The 13,372-nt window shown below is 42.0% G+C and overlaps 1 protein-coding gene across 1 annotated transcript in view; it reads right to left on the reverse strand.

The window, feature by feature from the left end:
• Positions 1 to 10,662: 10,662 nt before the first annotated feature.
• The window catches only part of HOMER1 (homer scaffold protein 1), a 165,248-nt gene continuing 162,538 nt past the window's right edge, over positions 10,663 to 13,372 (reverse strand). Inside the window, exon 9 of the mRNA XM_078004179.1 lies at positions 10,663 to 11,047. Coding sequence (XP_077860305.1) covers positions 10,988 to 11,047 — 60 coding nt within the window. The 3' untranslated portion in view covers positions 10,663 to 10,987. The remainder of the gene's footprint in view (positions 11,048 to 13,372) is intronic.

A 13,372-nucleotide genomic window follows, 5' to 3' on the forward strand; every position in this document is an offset into this window, starting at 1 on the left:
GGCTTTTCGTCCTGTGTGAGCTGAGGCCAGTCACTTCACTTCTCGGGGCCTCAGTTTCCCCCTTCAGGATGTGAGGAGGTCGCATAGTAGACCCTGAGTTTTCTTCCAAAAACCACAACCTATGATTCTTTGAGCCACTCCGACTGAACTAGGTTACTCCAATGGGCAATAAAACAAGAACATGCTCTCCAGCCTTCTAGTTTCTGAATATGACGTTGAAGAAGTAGAATGGAATCTACCCCTCGGAAGTCACACCACTGCAGGGCAGGGTGCAGGAAGAAATAGGTCTCTAGGGGCCTGACAAGCTAAACCCAGAGGCTGCCTGCCGCCGGCAGCTGGCACTCAGGGCTGCACAGGGGACTGGTGAAAGAGAAGTGCTCCACAAGCCCAAGACCCTGTTCAGTCCCCAGCTAGTTCTTTGCTCAGGGGCTTTACCCCAAATCATAAGATAAACTCCTTTCCTACAAATCCACATAGGCTTCCCAGAAACCAAAGGGCTTTCCACAATGTTTCACATCACTCTTAAACACTGGCTCGGGCCAGGCGCGGTGGCTCACGCCTGTAATTCCAGCACTGTGGGAGGCCAAGGTGGGTGGATCACAAGGTCAGGAGATCTCGACCATCCTGGCTAACGCGGTGAAACCCCATCTCTACTAAAAAAAAAAAAAAAAAAAAAAAAATTAGCCGGGCTTGGTGGCAGGCTCCTATAGTCCCAGCTACTCAGGAGGCTGAGGCAGGAGAATGGCCTGAACCCACGAGGCAGAGCTTGCAGTGAGCCCAGATCATGCCACTGCACTCCAGCCTGGGGGACAGAGCGAGACTCCGTCTCAAACAAAACAAAACAACAACAACAACAACAACAACAAAAACCACTGACTCATCAAGCGGGGGTTCATCAATGCTTTTTGGATGACGTGGTTCCACACAACTTCTCAGCTGTCCATGACACCTTTCTCCTAGCCCCAGATTCAACAGTCAGCAGCTTACAAAAAAGATCCCCCTATAGTAACTTTATTGAGACATAAGTTACATACAAGTTGTATTGACTTAAAGTACACAACTGGATGAGTCTGGACCATTGTATACACCATGAAACTACCATTGTCACCAAGATTACAACACTGCCATTGCCACCAAAAGATTCCTGTGCTTTTCTGCAGTCCTGTCTTCTATCCCCTCCTACAGGCAACCACCAACCTGCTTTTTGTCACTACATAGATCAGTTTGAGTCTCTAGAATTTTACATAAATAGAATCAAACAGTATGTCCTTTTGTGTCTGGCTTCTTCCACTCAGCATAATGAGATCTGTTCATGTTGCTTGTACCAACATGTGTTTCTTTTCATTGCTAAATAGTACCCCATTGTATGGATGTACTATGTTTTATTTATCCGTTTACCCCTTGGAGGGCATTTGGGTTGTTTCCAGGGCCTATTACGAATAAAGATTCATGTGCAAGTCTTCGTGTGGATGTGTATTTTTATTTTTCTTGAGTAAATAGGAGTAGAATGGCTGGATCATATGGTGGGTGTATGTTTAAAGAAAGTTCACAAAATCCTGAGGCAAACAATAAATGATTGCCAGGCACACCTTTGCCCTCAATGAAGAAAAGGTTAGAGTTTCTTTGGAGGCATTGATTTTTAACATTCTCTTTCTCTGAATGTTTTCAATATAACAGGGATGGAAGAAGAGCTTTTAACAAGTTATACATCATTTCTCTCATTTGCAGAGGAGGAAATTAGGGCCTGGTAAGATGAAGGTACCTGCCAAAAATGAAGTTACATACAAGCCTGGCACAGTGGTTCATGCCTGTAATCCCAGTACTTTGGGAGGCTGAGGTCGCTTGAGCCCAGAAGTTCGAGATCAGCCTGGCCAACATGGTGAAACCGTGTCTCTACAAAAAATACAAAAATGAGCTGGGCATGGTGGCACACGCCTTTAGTCCCAGCTACTTGGAAGGCTGAGATGGGAGGATCACCTGATTCCAGGCAGTCGGGGCTGCAGTGAGCCGTGGTCACATCACCACACTCCAGCCTGAGTTATGAGAATGAGACCCTGTCTAAAAAAAACCAAAAAGGCGGGTGCGGTGGCTCACACCTGTAATCCCAGCACTTTGGGAGGCCAAGGTGGGTGGATCATTTGAGGTCAGGAGTTCAAGACTAGCCTGGTCAACATGGTGAAACCCCGTCTTTACCAAAAATACAAAAATTAGCTGGGTGTGGTGGTGCACACCTATAATCCCAGCTACTCAGGAGGCTGCAGCAGGAGGATCACCTGTTCCTTGGGAGCCAAGATCATGCCACTTCACTGCAGCCTGGGCAACAGAGTGAAACCCTGTCTCAAAAACAAAAACAATAATCATGCTTGATTAAAAAATAAAACTAACCCGAAAAACAATAACAACAAAGAGTTACAGGCTGTATGGAAGATTGTGGCAGGTCACATGTGTGAAGAACACCGCGTGGCAAATACATGTGTGCGGAGTTCTTGATGGAAGGAAATGTCAAGAGAGCCCCATGGCTCTGGGAGCTGGCTCACACTATTAGAGTTGCGCACTGTCACAGCTGGGAGTGGCCTTAGTCATCATTTATATTGGATGACGCATCTTCTCAACTTCGAATCTGATGAGGAAAAGTAGTTTTCAGCATGAGTTTCTGACAGAATCCCAGCCCTGAGACTTCACAGACAAGTGGACAGACCATCATCACTCTGCCCCAGGCCAGCACTGCTCACTCAGACAGCTAGGCCTTTGCAGTTCGAGGAGGTCAGCACCTCTGCGGAAACACCTCACACCTTTGCCAAATGTGAAACTGCCAGTAGTGAACTTTGAATTCCTTCAAGTAGAATCCAGTGGAAATAGTTGTTCCTTTTTCATCTTCGTTTGCAATAAAAATGGAATGAAATCTTTAATTGACATCTCTTTCCTAATCTGAAACATAAGCCTCATAAAATTCTAATTATAAAAATCAATTTGGCTAGGCGCGGTGGCTCACGCCTGTAATCCCAACACTCTGGAAGACCAAGGCAGGTGGATCACCTGGAGTCGGGAGTTTGAGACCAGCCTGACCAACGTGGATAAACCCCGTCTTTACTAAAAATACAAAATTAGCTGGGTGTGGTGTCGTGTGCCTGTAATCCCAGCTACTCAGGAGGCTGAGGCAGGAGAATCGCTTGAACCTGAGAGATGGAGGTTGCGGTGAGCTAAGATAGCACCATTGCACTCCAGCCTGAGCAACAAGAGTGAAACTCCGTCTCAAAAAAAAAAAAAAAAAAAAAAAAAAATCATGTTTGCTGTCTGTTGTTAATAGCATGCGTGATTCCTGGAGGGATATTGATAAGATCACTTTTAACAATAAAATAGCAAATCTTGGGGGGCGGAGCAAGATGGCCGAATAGGAACAGCTCCAGTCTCCAACTCCCAGCGCGAGCGACACAGAAGACCGGTGATTTCTGCATTTTCAACTGAGCCTCTGCTGCTGATACCCAGGCAAACAGGGTCTGGAGTGGACCTCAAGCAATCTCCAACAGACCTACAGCTGAGGGTCCTGACTGTTAGAAGGAAAACTATCAAACAGGAAGGACACCTACACCAAAACCCCATCAGTACATCACCATCATCAAGACCAGAGGCAGATAAAACCACAAAGATGGGGAAAAAGCAGGGCAGAAAAGCTGGAAATTCAAAAAATAAGAGCGCATCTCCCCCGGCAAAGGAGCGCAGCTCATCGCCAGCAACGGATCAAAGCTGGACAGAGAATGACTTTGACGAGATGAGAGAAGAAGGCTTCAGTCCATCAAATTTCTCAGAGCTAAAGGAGGAATTACGTACCCAGTGCAAAGAAACTAAAAATCTTGAAAAAAAAGTGGAAGAATTGATGGCTAGAGTAATTAATGCAGAGAAGGTCATAAACGAAATGAAAGAGATGAAAACCATGACACGAGAAATACGTGACAAATGCACAAGCTTCAGTAACCGACTCGATCAACTGGAAGAAAGAGTATCTGCGATTGAGGATCAAATGAATGAAATGAAGCGAGAAGAGAAACCAAAAGAAAAAAGAAGAAAAAGAAATGAACAAAGCCTGCAAGAAGTATGGGATTATGTAAAAAGACCAAATCTACGTCTGATTGGGGTGCCTGAAAGTGAGGGGGAGAATGGAACCAAGTTGGAAAACACTCTTCAGGATATCATCCAGGAGAACTTCCCCAACCTAGTAGGGCAGGCCAACATTCAAATCCAGGAAATACAGAGAACGCCACAAAGATACTCCTCGAGAAGAGCAACTCCAAGACACATAATTGCCAGATTCACCAAAGTTGAAATGAAGGAAAACATCTTAAGGGCAGCCAGAGAGAAAGGTCGGGTTACCCACAAAGGGAAGCCCATCAGACTAACAGCAGATCTCTCGGCAGAAACTCTCCAAGCCAGAAGAGAGTGGGGGCCAATATTCAACATTCTTAAAGAAAAGATTTTTAAACCCAGAATTTCATATCCAGCCAAACTAAGTTTCATAAGTGAAGGAGAAATAAAATCCTTTACAGATAAGCAAATGCTTAGAGATTTTGTCACCACTAGGCCTGCCTTACAAGAGACCCTGAAGGAAGCACTAAACATGGAAAGGAACAACCGGTACCAGCCATTGCAAAAACATGCCAAAATGTAAAGACCATCGAGGCTAGGAAGAAACTGCATCAACTAACGAGCAAAATAATCAGTTAATATCATAATGGCAGGATCAAGTTCACACATAACAATCTTAACCTTAAATGTAAATGGACTAAATGCTCCAATTAAAAGACACAGACTGGCAAACTGGATAAAGAGTCAAGACCCATCAGTCTGCTGTATTCAGGAGACCCATCTCACACGCAGAGACACACATAGGCTCAAAATAAAGGGATGGAGGAAGATTTACCAAGCAAATGGAGAACAAAAAAAAGCGGGGGTTGCAATACTAGTCTCTGATAAAACAGACTTTAAACCATCAAAGATCAAAAGAGACAAAGAAGGCCATTACATAATGGTAAAGGGATCAATTCAACAGGAAGAGCTAACTATCCTAAATATATATGCACCCAATACAGGAGCACCCAGATTCATAAAGCAAGTCCTTAGAGACTTACAAAGAGACTTAGACTCCCATACAATAATAATGGGAGACTTCAACACTCCACTGTCAACATTAGACAGATCAACGAGACAGAAAGTTAACAAGGATATCCAGGAATTGAACTCATCTCTGCAGCAAGCAGACCTAATAGACATCTATAGAACTCTCCACCCCAAATCAACAGAATATACATTCTTCTCAGCACCACATCGTACTTACTCCAAAATCGACCACGTAATTGGAAGTAAAGCACTCCTCAGCAAATGTACAAGAACAGAAATTATAACAAACTGTCTCTCAGACCACAGTGCAATCAAACTAGAACTCAGGACTAAGAAACTCAATCAAAACCGCTCAACTACATGGAAACTGAACAACCTGCTCCTGAATGACTACTGGGTACATGACGAAATGAAGGCAGAAATAAAGATGTTCTTTGAAACCAATGAGAACAAAGATACAACATACCAGAATCTCTGGGACACATTTAAAGCAGTGTGTAGAGGGAAATTTATAGCACTAAATGCCCACAAGAGAAAGCAGGAAAGATCTAAAATTGACACTCTAACATCGCAATTAAAAGAACTAGAGAAGCAAGAGCAAACACATTCGAAAGCTAGCAGAAGGCAAGAAATAACTAAGATCAGAGCAGAACTGAAGGAGATAGAGACACAAAAAACTCTCCAAAAAATCAATGAATCCAGGAGTTTGTTTTTTGAAAAGATCAACAAAATTGACAGACCACTAGCAAGACTAATAAAGAAGAAAAGAGAGAAGAATCAAATCGACACAATTAAAAATGATAAAGGGGATATCACCACCGACCCCACAGAAATACAAACTACCATCAGAGAATACTATAAACACCTCTACGCAAATAAACTGGAGAATCTAGAAGAAATGGATAATTTCCTGGACACTTACACTCTTCCAAGACTAAACCAGGAAGAAGTTGAATCCCTGAATAGACCAATAGTAGGCTCTGAAATTGAGGCAATAATTAATAGCCTACCAACCAAAAAAAGTCCAGGACCAGATGGATTCACAGCTGAATTCTACTAGAGGTACAAGGAGGAGTTGGTACCATTCCTTCTGAAACTATTCCAATCAATAGAAAAAGAGGGAATCCTCCCTAACTCATTTTATGAGGCCAACATCATCCTGATACCAAAGCCTGGCAGAGACACAACAAAAAAAGAGAATTTTAGACCAATATCCCTGATGAACATCGATGCAAAAATCCTCAATAAAATACTGGCAAACCGGATTCAGCAACACATCAAAAAGCTTATCCACCATGATCAAGTGGGCTTCATCCCTGGGATGCAAGGCTGGTTCAACATTCGCAAATCAATAAACATAATCCAGCATATAAACAGAACCAAAGACAAGAACCACATGATTATCTCAATAGATGCAGAAAAGGCTTTTGACAAAATTCAACAGCCCTTCATGCTAAAAACGCTCAATAAATTCGGTATTGATGGAACGTACCTCAAAATAATAAGAGCTATTTATGACAAACCCACAGCCAATATCATACTGAATGGGCAAAAACTGGAAAAGTTCCCTTTGAAAACTGGCACAAGACAGGGATGCCCTCTCTCACCACTCCTATTCAACATAGTGCTGGAAGTTCTGGCTAGGGCAATTAGGCAAGAGAAAGAAATCAAGGGTATTCAGTTAGGAAAAGAAGAAGTCAAACTGTCCCTGTTTGCAGATGACATGATTGTATATTTAGAAAACCCCATTGTCTCAGCCCAGAATCTCCTTAAGCTGATAAGCAACTTCAGCAAAGTCTCAGGATACAAAATTAATGTGCAAAAATCACAAGCATTCTTATACACCAGTAACAGACAAACAGAGAGCCAAATCAGGAATGAACTTCCACTCACAATTGCTTCAAAGAGAATAAAATACCTAGGAATCCAACTTACAAGGGATGTAAAGGACCTCTTCAAGGAGAACTACAAACCACTGCTCAGTGAAATAAAAGAGGACACAAACAAATGGAAGAACATACCATGCTCATGGATAGGAAGAATCAATATCGTGAAAATGGCCATACTGCCCAAGGGAATTTATAGATTCAATGCCATCCCCATCAAGCTACCAATGACTTTCTTCACAGAATTGGAAAAAACTGCTTTAAAGTTCATATGGAACCAAAAAAGAGCCCGCATCTCCAAGACAATCCTAAGTCAAAAGAACAAAGTTGGAGGCATCACGCTACCTGACTTCAAACTATACTACAAGGCTACAGTAACCAAAACAGCATGGTACTGGTACCAAAACAGAGATATAGACCAATGGAACAGAACAGAGTCCTCAGAAATAATACCACACATCTACAGCCATCTGATCTTTGACAAACCTGAGAGAAACAAGAAATGGGGAAAGGATTCCCTATTTAATAAATGGTGCTGGGAAAATTGGCTAGCCATAAGTAGAAAGCTGAAACTGGATCCTTTCCTTACTCCCTATACGAAAATTAATTCAAGATGGATTAGAGACTTAAATGTTAGACCTAATACCATAAAAATCCTAGAGGAAAACCTAGGTAGTACCATTCAGGACATAGGCATGGGCAAAGACTTCATGTCTAAAACACCAAAAGCAACGGCAGCAAAAGCCAAAATTGACAAATGGGATCTCATTAAACTAAAGAGCTTCTGCACAGCAAAAGAAACTACCATCAGAGTGAACAGGCAACCTACAGAATGGGAGAAAATTTTTGCAATCTACTCATCTGACAAAGGGCTAATATCCAGAACCTACAAAGAACTCAAACAAATTTACAAGAAAAAAACAAACAACCCCATCAAAAAGTGGGCAAAGGATATGAACAGACATTTCTCAAAAGAAGACATTCATACAGCCAACAGACACATGAAAAAATGCTCATCATCACTGGCCATCAGAGAAATGCAAATCAAAACCACAATGAGATACCATCTCACACCAGTTAGAATGGCGATCATTAAAAAGTCAGGAAACAACAGGTGCTGGAGAGGATGTGGAGAAATAGGAACACTTTTACACTGTTGGTGGGATTGTAAACTAGTTCAACCATTATGGAAAACAGTATGGCGATTCCTCAAGGATCTAGAACTAGATGTACCATATGACCCAGCCATCCCATTACTGGGTATATACCCAAAGGATCATAAATTATGCTGCTATAAAGACACATGCACACGTATGTTTATTGCAGCACTATTCACAATAGCAAAGACTTGGAATCAACCCAAATGTCCATCAGTGACAGATTGGATTAAGAAAATGTGGCACATATACACCATGGAATACTATGCAGCCATCAAAAAGGATGAGTTTGCGTCCTTTGTAGGGACATGGATGCAGCTGGAAACCATCATTCTTAGCAAACTATCACAAGAACAGAAAACCAAACACCGCATGTTCTCACTCATAGGTGGGAACTGAACAATGAGATCACTTGGACTCAGGAAGGGGAACATCACACACAGGGGCCTATCATGGGGAGGGGGGAGGGGGGAGGGATTGCATTGGGAGTTATACCTGATGTAAATGATGAGTTGATGGGTGCAGCACACCAACATGGCACAAGTATACATATGTAACAAACCTGCACGTTATGCACATGTACCCTACAACTTAAAGTATAATAATAATAAATAAATTAAAAAAAAAAATAGCAAATCTTATTTTAGATGGGACGCTGATTGATGCATGATATTTTAAGTGTTACAATCAGGTAGATTAAACAATGCATATTTTGAGGAAGAAACATATCACTTGGAAGTATTTGACCATAACCTCAACAGCAAATAAACTTACTTCATTCCTTTAGGAAACACAACATTGAGAAGAGAATTCATGATATGAAAAGAATATATCGGTTAGAACGGTTTCTTGGAATGACTGTTTTTCTTCACAAAGTGAAAGGAATTGAAATGAAATGCCAAAATTATTTGACCCAAATAATAAAGAGGAAGAAATAACAACTTACTGAGAGATGTTATCTTTATCACGTTTTCAGATTTGTCGGTTTTCTCAAAGGCATCCTAGGCTCTGTGGGGAAAAAAGCCCCCATCATCATTGCTGTTGCTTTTATAGCCTGAAGATTATGCTGAATCCCAAAGGCATTTTTGTGTTTTTCATGCTACCCCATGTTGCTTTTTTTTTTTTTTTTTGAGACAGAGTCTTGCTCTGTCACCCAGACTGGAGTGGAGTGGCGCCATCTTAGCTCACTGCAACCTCTGCCTCCCAGGTTCAAGTGAGTAGCTGGGATTACTGGCACCTGCCACCGTGGCAAGCTAATTTCTGTATTTTTAGTAGAAACCAGGTTTCACCATGTTGGCCATGCTGGTCTCAAGCTCCTGACCTCAAGTGATCCGCCCACCTTGGCCTCTCAAAGCCCTGGGATTACAGGCATGAGCCATGCTGCCTGGCTTTACTGCATGTTTTTAAGGAACCCATACATATTCTCACTCTGAAGGTAAACTGTCAACTCCCAGTCTGCAATAAAAACTATTCCAGTATTCAGTCAAGGTGGAACCAAAATCTTCACATTGAAATCTAAGTTGAAGGGAGCTTTTTACTGAAGGTTTATGGGAAGGCTAAGAAAGTTCTCTAGGTGAGGAATGGGGGTGTGTCACCCACTTTTTATCATAATGACCCCCTCTTTATTTGATCCCAACTCGAATAACCCTGGAGCTCTTTCCAGAGGGCTGAGGAGACAGGAGACCTAAGCACTCTCAGTATTACTGACAGCATTTTAGCATCCGGAATGCCGGGGTCTGGTTTTCCAAAAACCTGTCCCCAAGGCTCTTTTGAGTCCATGTGAATTAATCTCCTCTGGCACAAGAGGAAAATTATATTTGGAATGCAGTTTAATCATTGCATGAAACTTCCTTGCAAATATTTTCTCCATTATGTTTGAAGCAGGTGTCGTAGGAATCAGGTATTCGATGGGAGGTATGAGCGCTTCATGGACTCTTAGCTCTCTTTTATCAACCCAAAACTTATAGCACAGTCTTGGGATCAAATAACAAACCAGGCAAAAGAGGGAAGAGAATGAATTATGGCCAGCAATTCAGAAGACACACTAGAATCTTCCAGTGACTGACCTAAAAAGTCCAGCAACAGCCTCGTAAGTGAGCAGTCAACTCCTTTTCTCTTACCTTTCTGTCTCTGTTACTCTCATCGCTGAGGCTGGCAAAGGAAAGTATGCTTCCTGGAGAAAAAAAGCACACCTGAGTTCAAATCAGATTCCGTCCTTCACTAGTTAAAGGGTGTTGGGTGATGACCGATTTCCTGGAGTGTCAGGGTGCTTGTCTATGAAGCAGAGCCACTGCTCACCTCCCCAGGGCTGGAGTGAGGGCTAAGTGAGTTTACATGCCAAGTGCGCAACACATACTGGGTGTTCCATGAAAGTTCTTATTCTCCTTCCCTACAGCTATTTCTCTTTCAAATAGAATGACATCTTTTCAGAAAACAAAACTAGAATTACAGGTTTGAGGCATGTTGGTTTGATGAATAAATCATTAGCCAAGGGGAGAGTTTGGACCTTTTCTCTTTATTGCGACTCAAGCTAATATTTAGCAGGCATTGGCTAAGGACCTAGGCCACACGATGCTCCATGATGGAACTCAAAGCAGAGCTTCATCCAACTTTCAGTTCAGGTGGCTTCGGGCCATCTAAGTGGGAGAATTAAAGCAGATTGGTAACTGTATTCCAGCCTGGCTCATGCAGCTTCATGATTAATTTAGTAGAGGATCTTTTGGTGTGTTCTTCACTCTCTGAAGGAGGCTGCATCCTGCCCAGGGAGCAATCTATGACAGGGCTCTTAGGGAAAATTTGGTCTTGACAAAATATCTGTCAATAGTTTCGTCTTCATCTTGGAAGAGGCCTTGTATCTTCCTGGCTGATGATGACAAAAATAGATCCCAGCACCTAAAAAAAAGACGACAGTCTAAGACATAGGATGAATGAAAGTCCAAAGTTATGAACATAACACAGCACAGAGGAACATGTTTTATTATTTATTTTTGTTGAGTTTGTCATTCTAAAGAACAGAGGGAGGCTCTCAAAAAGAAAAAAACATGTATTTATTTGGGAATAGGGCATTGCAATGGGAATATGCATGCCACAGTAAACTGTGTGTGTGTACCCAGCAAGGTAAAAATGAAGACAAAAGCTTTTAAAGGAGAAATGAAGAGGATTACATAATGATTTTGAAATTATTATCCTTGGCTACAAAGATCAGTAACAAGGATGAGGCCATTCGGAGGTTGGACAGGCAGTTGCTGGGTGGATATCTGCACAGAAGTATTTTTCGTGTAAGGCTAAAATGGCCTTTGTGCAAGGCTGTGTTTTTTGTGGTCTTTTGTGATAGCTTTTGTTATCAGACGTATAAGTGAGAACCCTCTCTTCACAGCCTACCCTCACTCTATTTTTAGGCTTTATTTTTTTCCTTTTTAACACAAGTGACTCCATTTTGATTCTGCTAATTTTCACATTCCCTCTTTTGTTTGTTTGTTTGTTTTGTATCTTTATTATACTTTATTGTTAGTTCCCACAAGCAAAACATTCCCTCTTTTGATCAAGATTTTTCTCCAAAAGTGTCACTAGTCAATCACCCTGTAGATGGGTTTTGGTGTCCCTTGGTGCTGGGATAGACATGTCCCAGGTTGCTGGCCCATCCCACAATGGAAAAAGTGAATGGCAAGTAGGAGTCATTGTCAAAACTCTTTTAAACACCTTTGCACAAAAGGGAGGTTGGAAGGGACCGGTTCTCAGGCTAAGTCTGCCTGCACTCCATTATGAAGTTCAATTTTGTCTGTTGTGTAGTTTTTTGCTGTCATCTCAAAGTGTTGGGTCAGCATTATTCTGAGTTTCTATGCCCACAAAAATTTCCTGGGATGGATTCTTGCTCTGTTGCCCAGACTGGGGTGCAGTGGCGTGATCTCGGCTCACTGCAACCTTCGCCTCCCAGGTTCAAACAATTCTCCTGCCTCAGCCTCCCAAGTAGCTGAGATTACAGGCGTACACCACCATTTAGCAGGGGAACACGTGGCTCTTAGAAAAAGTAAAAGCATGTAAAGTTTCCTGGTTATATGAAACAATTCAGACACATCAAGAAAAGCTGGTTGGATGCAGTGGCTCATGCCTGTAACCCCAGTACTTTGGGAGGCCAAGGTGGGAGGATCATTTGAGGCCAGGAGTTTGAGACTAGTCTGGGCAATATAGAGAGATCTCATCTCTACAAAATATAAAAAAAGTAAGCTGGGCATGTGGCATTGCCTGTAGTCCCAGCTACTTGGGAGGCTGAGGCTGGAGAATCACTTGAGCCTGAGAGGTTGAGGCTTTGGTGAACGATTGTGCCACTGCACTCCAACCTGGGCAACAGAGCAAGACCCTGTCTCAAAGGAAAAAAAAAAAAAGAAAAGCTAAGGGTACAACATCAAGTTACCCTAGAGGAAAACATTGCTTTTCTAGGTCTTAAAGATAGTCATTTTAGCAGCAGGTCATAATAGCAGAGTTAGAACTGGAAAAAAAGTCACAAAAGCTTACTAAAAAGCTGAAAAAGTTAATATCTCAGCTGAGCCAAAATATATGCCTTTTCAAGAGGGGAAAAGAGAGTTGAAGACAATGATACATGCTCTCAAATCGTGTGCAGTGAGACACAGCCAAAGTTGAACTTCTGAGATATGAATCTGAGAAACTTCTAGAGGAAAACTCTACCTCAAGAAATGAAATTACCACTCTGAATAAAAAAGACACATGTTTAACCTAAAACTATGGAAATTAAATGAATCTCAGGACAAAATATGGCAGTAATATAAACTGCAATTTAGAAGATGGCTGTTACAAAGGAGATTTCAGATTTAAAAATCAAAACCTCTTGCAATTTTACTAAGAGCAAATCAATATTTCAAGAAAATCGACTAGCCTGGGCAACAAGGTGAGACCCCATCACTACAAAAAACTTAACAGTTATCTCAGTGTGGTGGTGAATGTCTATGGTTCCAGCTACTAGGGAGGCTGAGGTGGGAGGATCACTTGAGTCTGGGAGGCTGAGGCTGCAGTCAGCTGTGATCATCCAGCCTGGATGACTGAGTGAGAGCCTTTCTCGAAAACTAAAAAGTTAAAAAAGAAAACTTTGTTGTTCTAGCATAAGAAACCACACTTCAATTTTGCATTTGTGTGTGTGTGTGTGTGTGTTTTTTGTTTTGTTTTGTTTTTTTAGATGGAGTCTCGCTCTGTCACCAGGCTGGA

This window comes from Macaca mulatta, chromosome 6 (assembly GCF_049350105.2).
Source record: "Macaca mulatta isolate MMU2019108-1 chromosome 6, T2T-MMU8v2.0, whole genome shotgun sequence".
Taxonomy (NCBI): Eukaryota; Metazoa; Chordata; class Mammalia; order Primates; family Cercopithecidae; genus Macaca; species Macaca mulatta.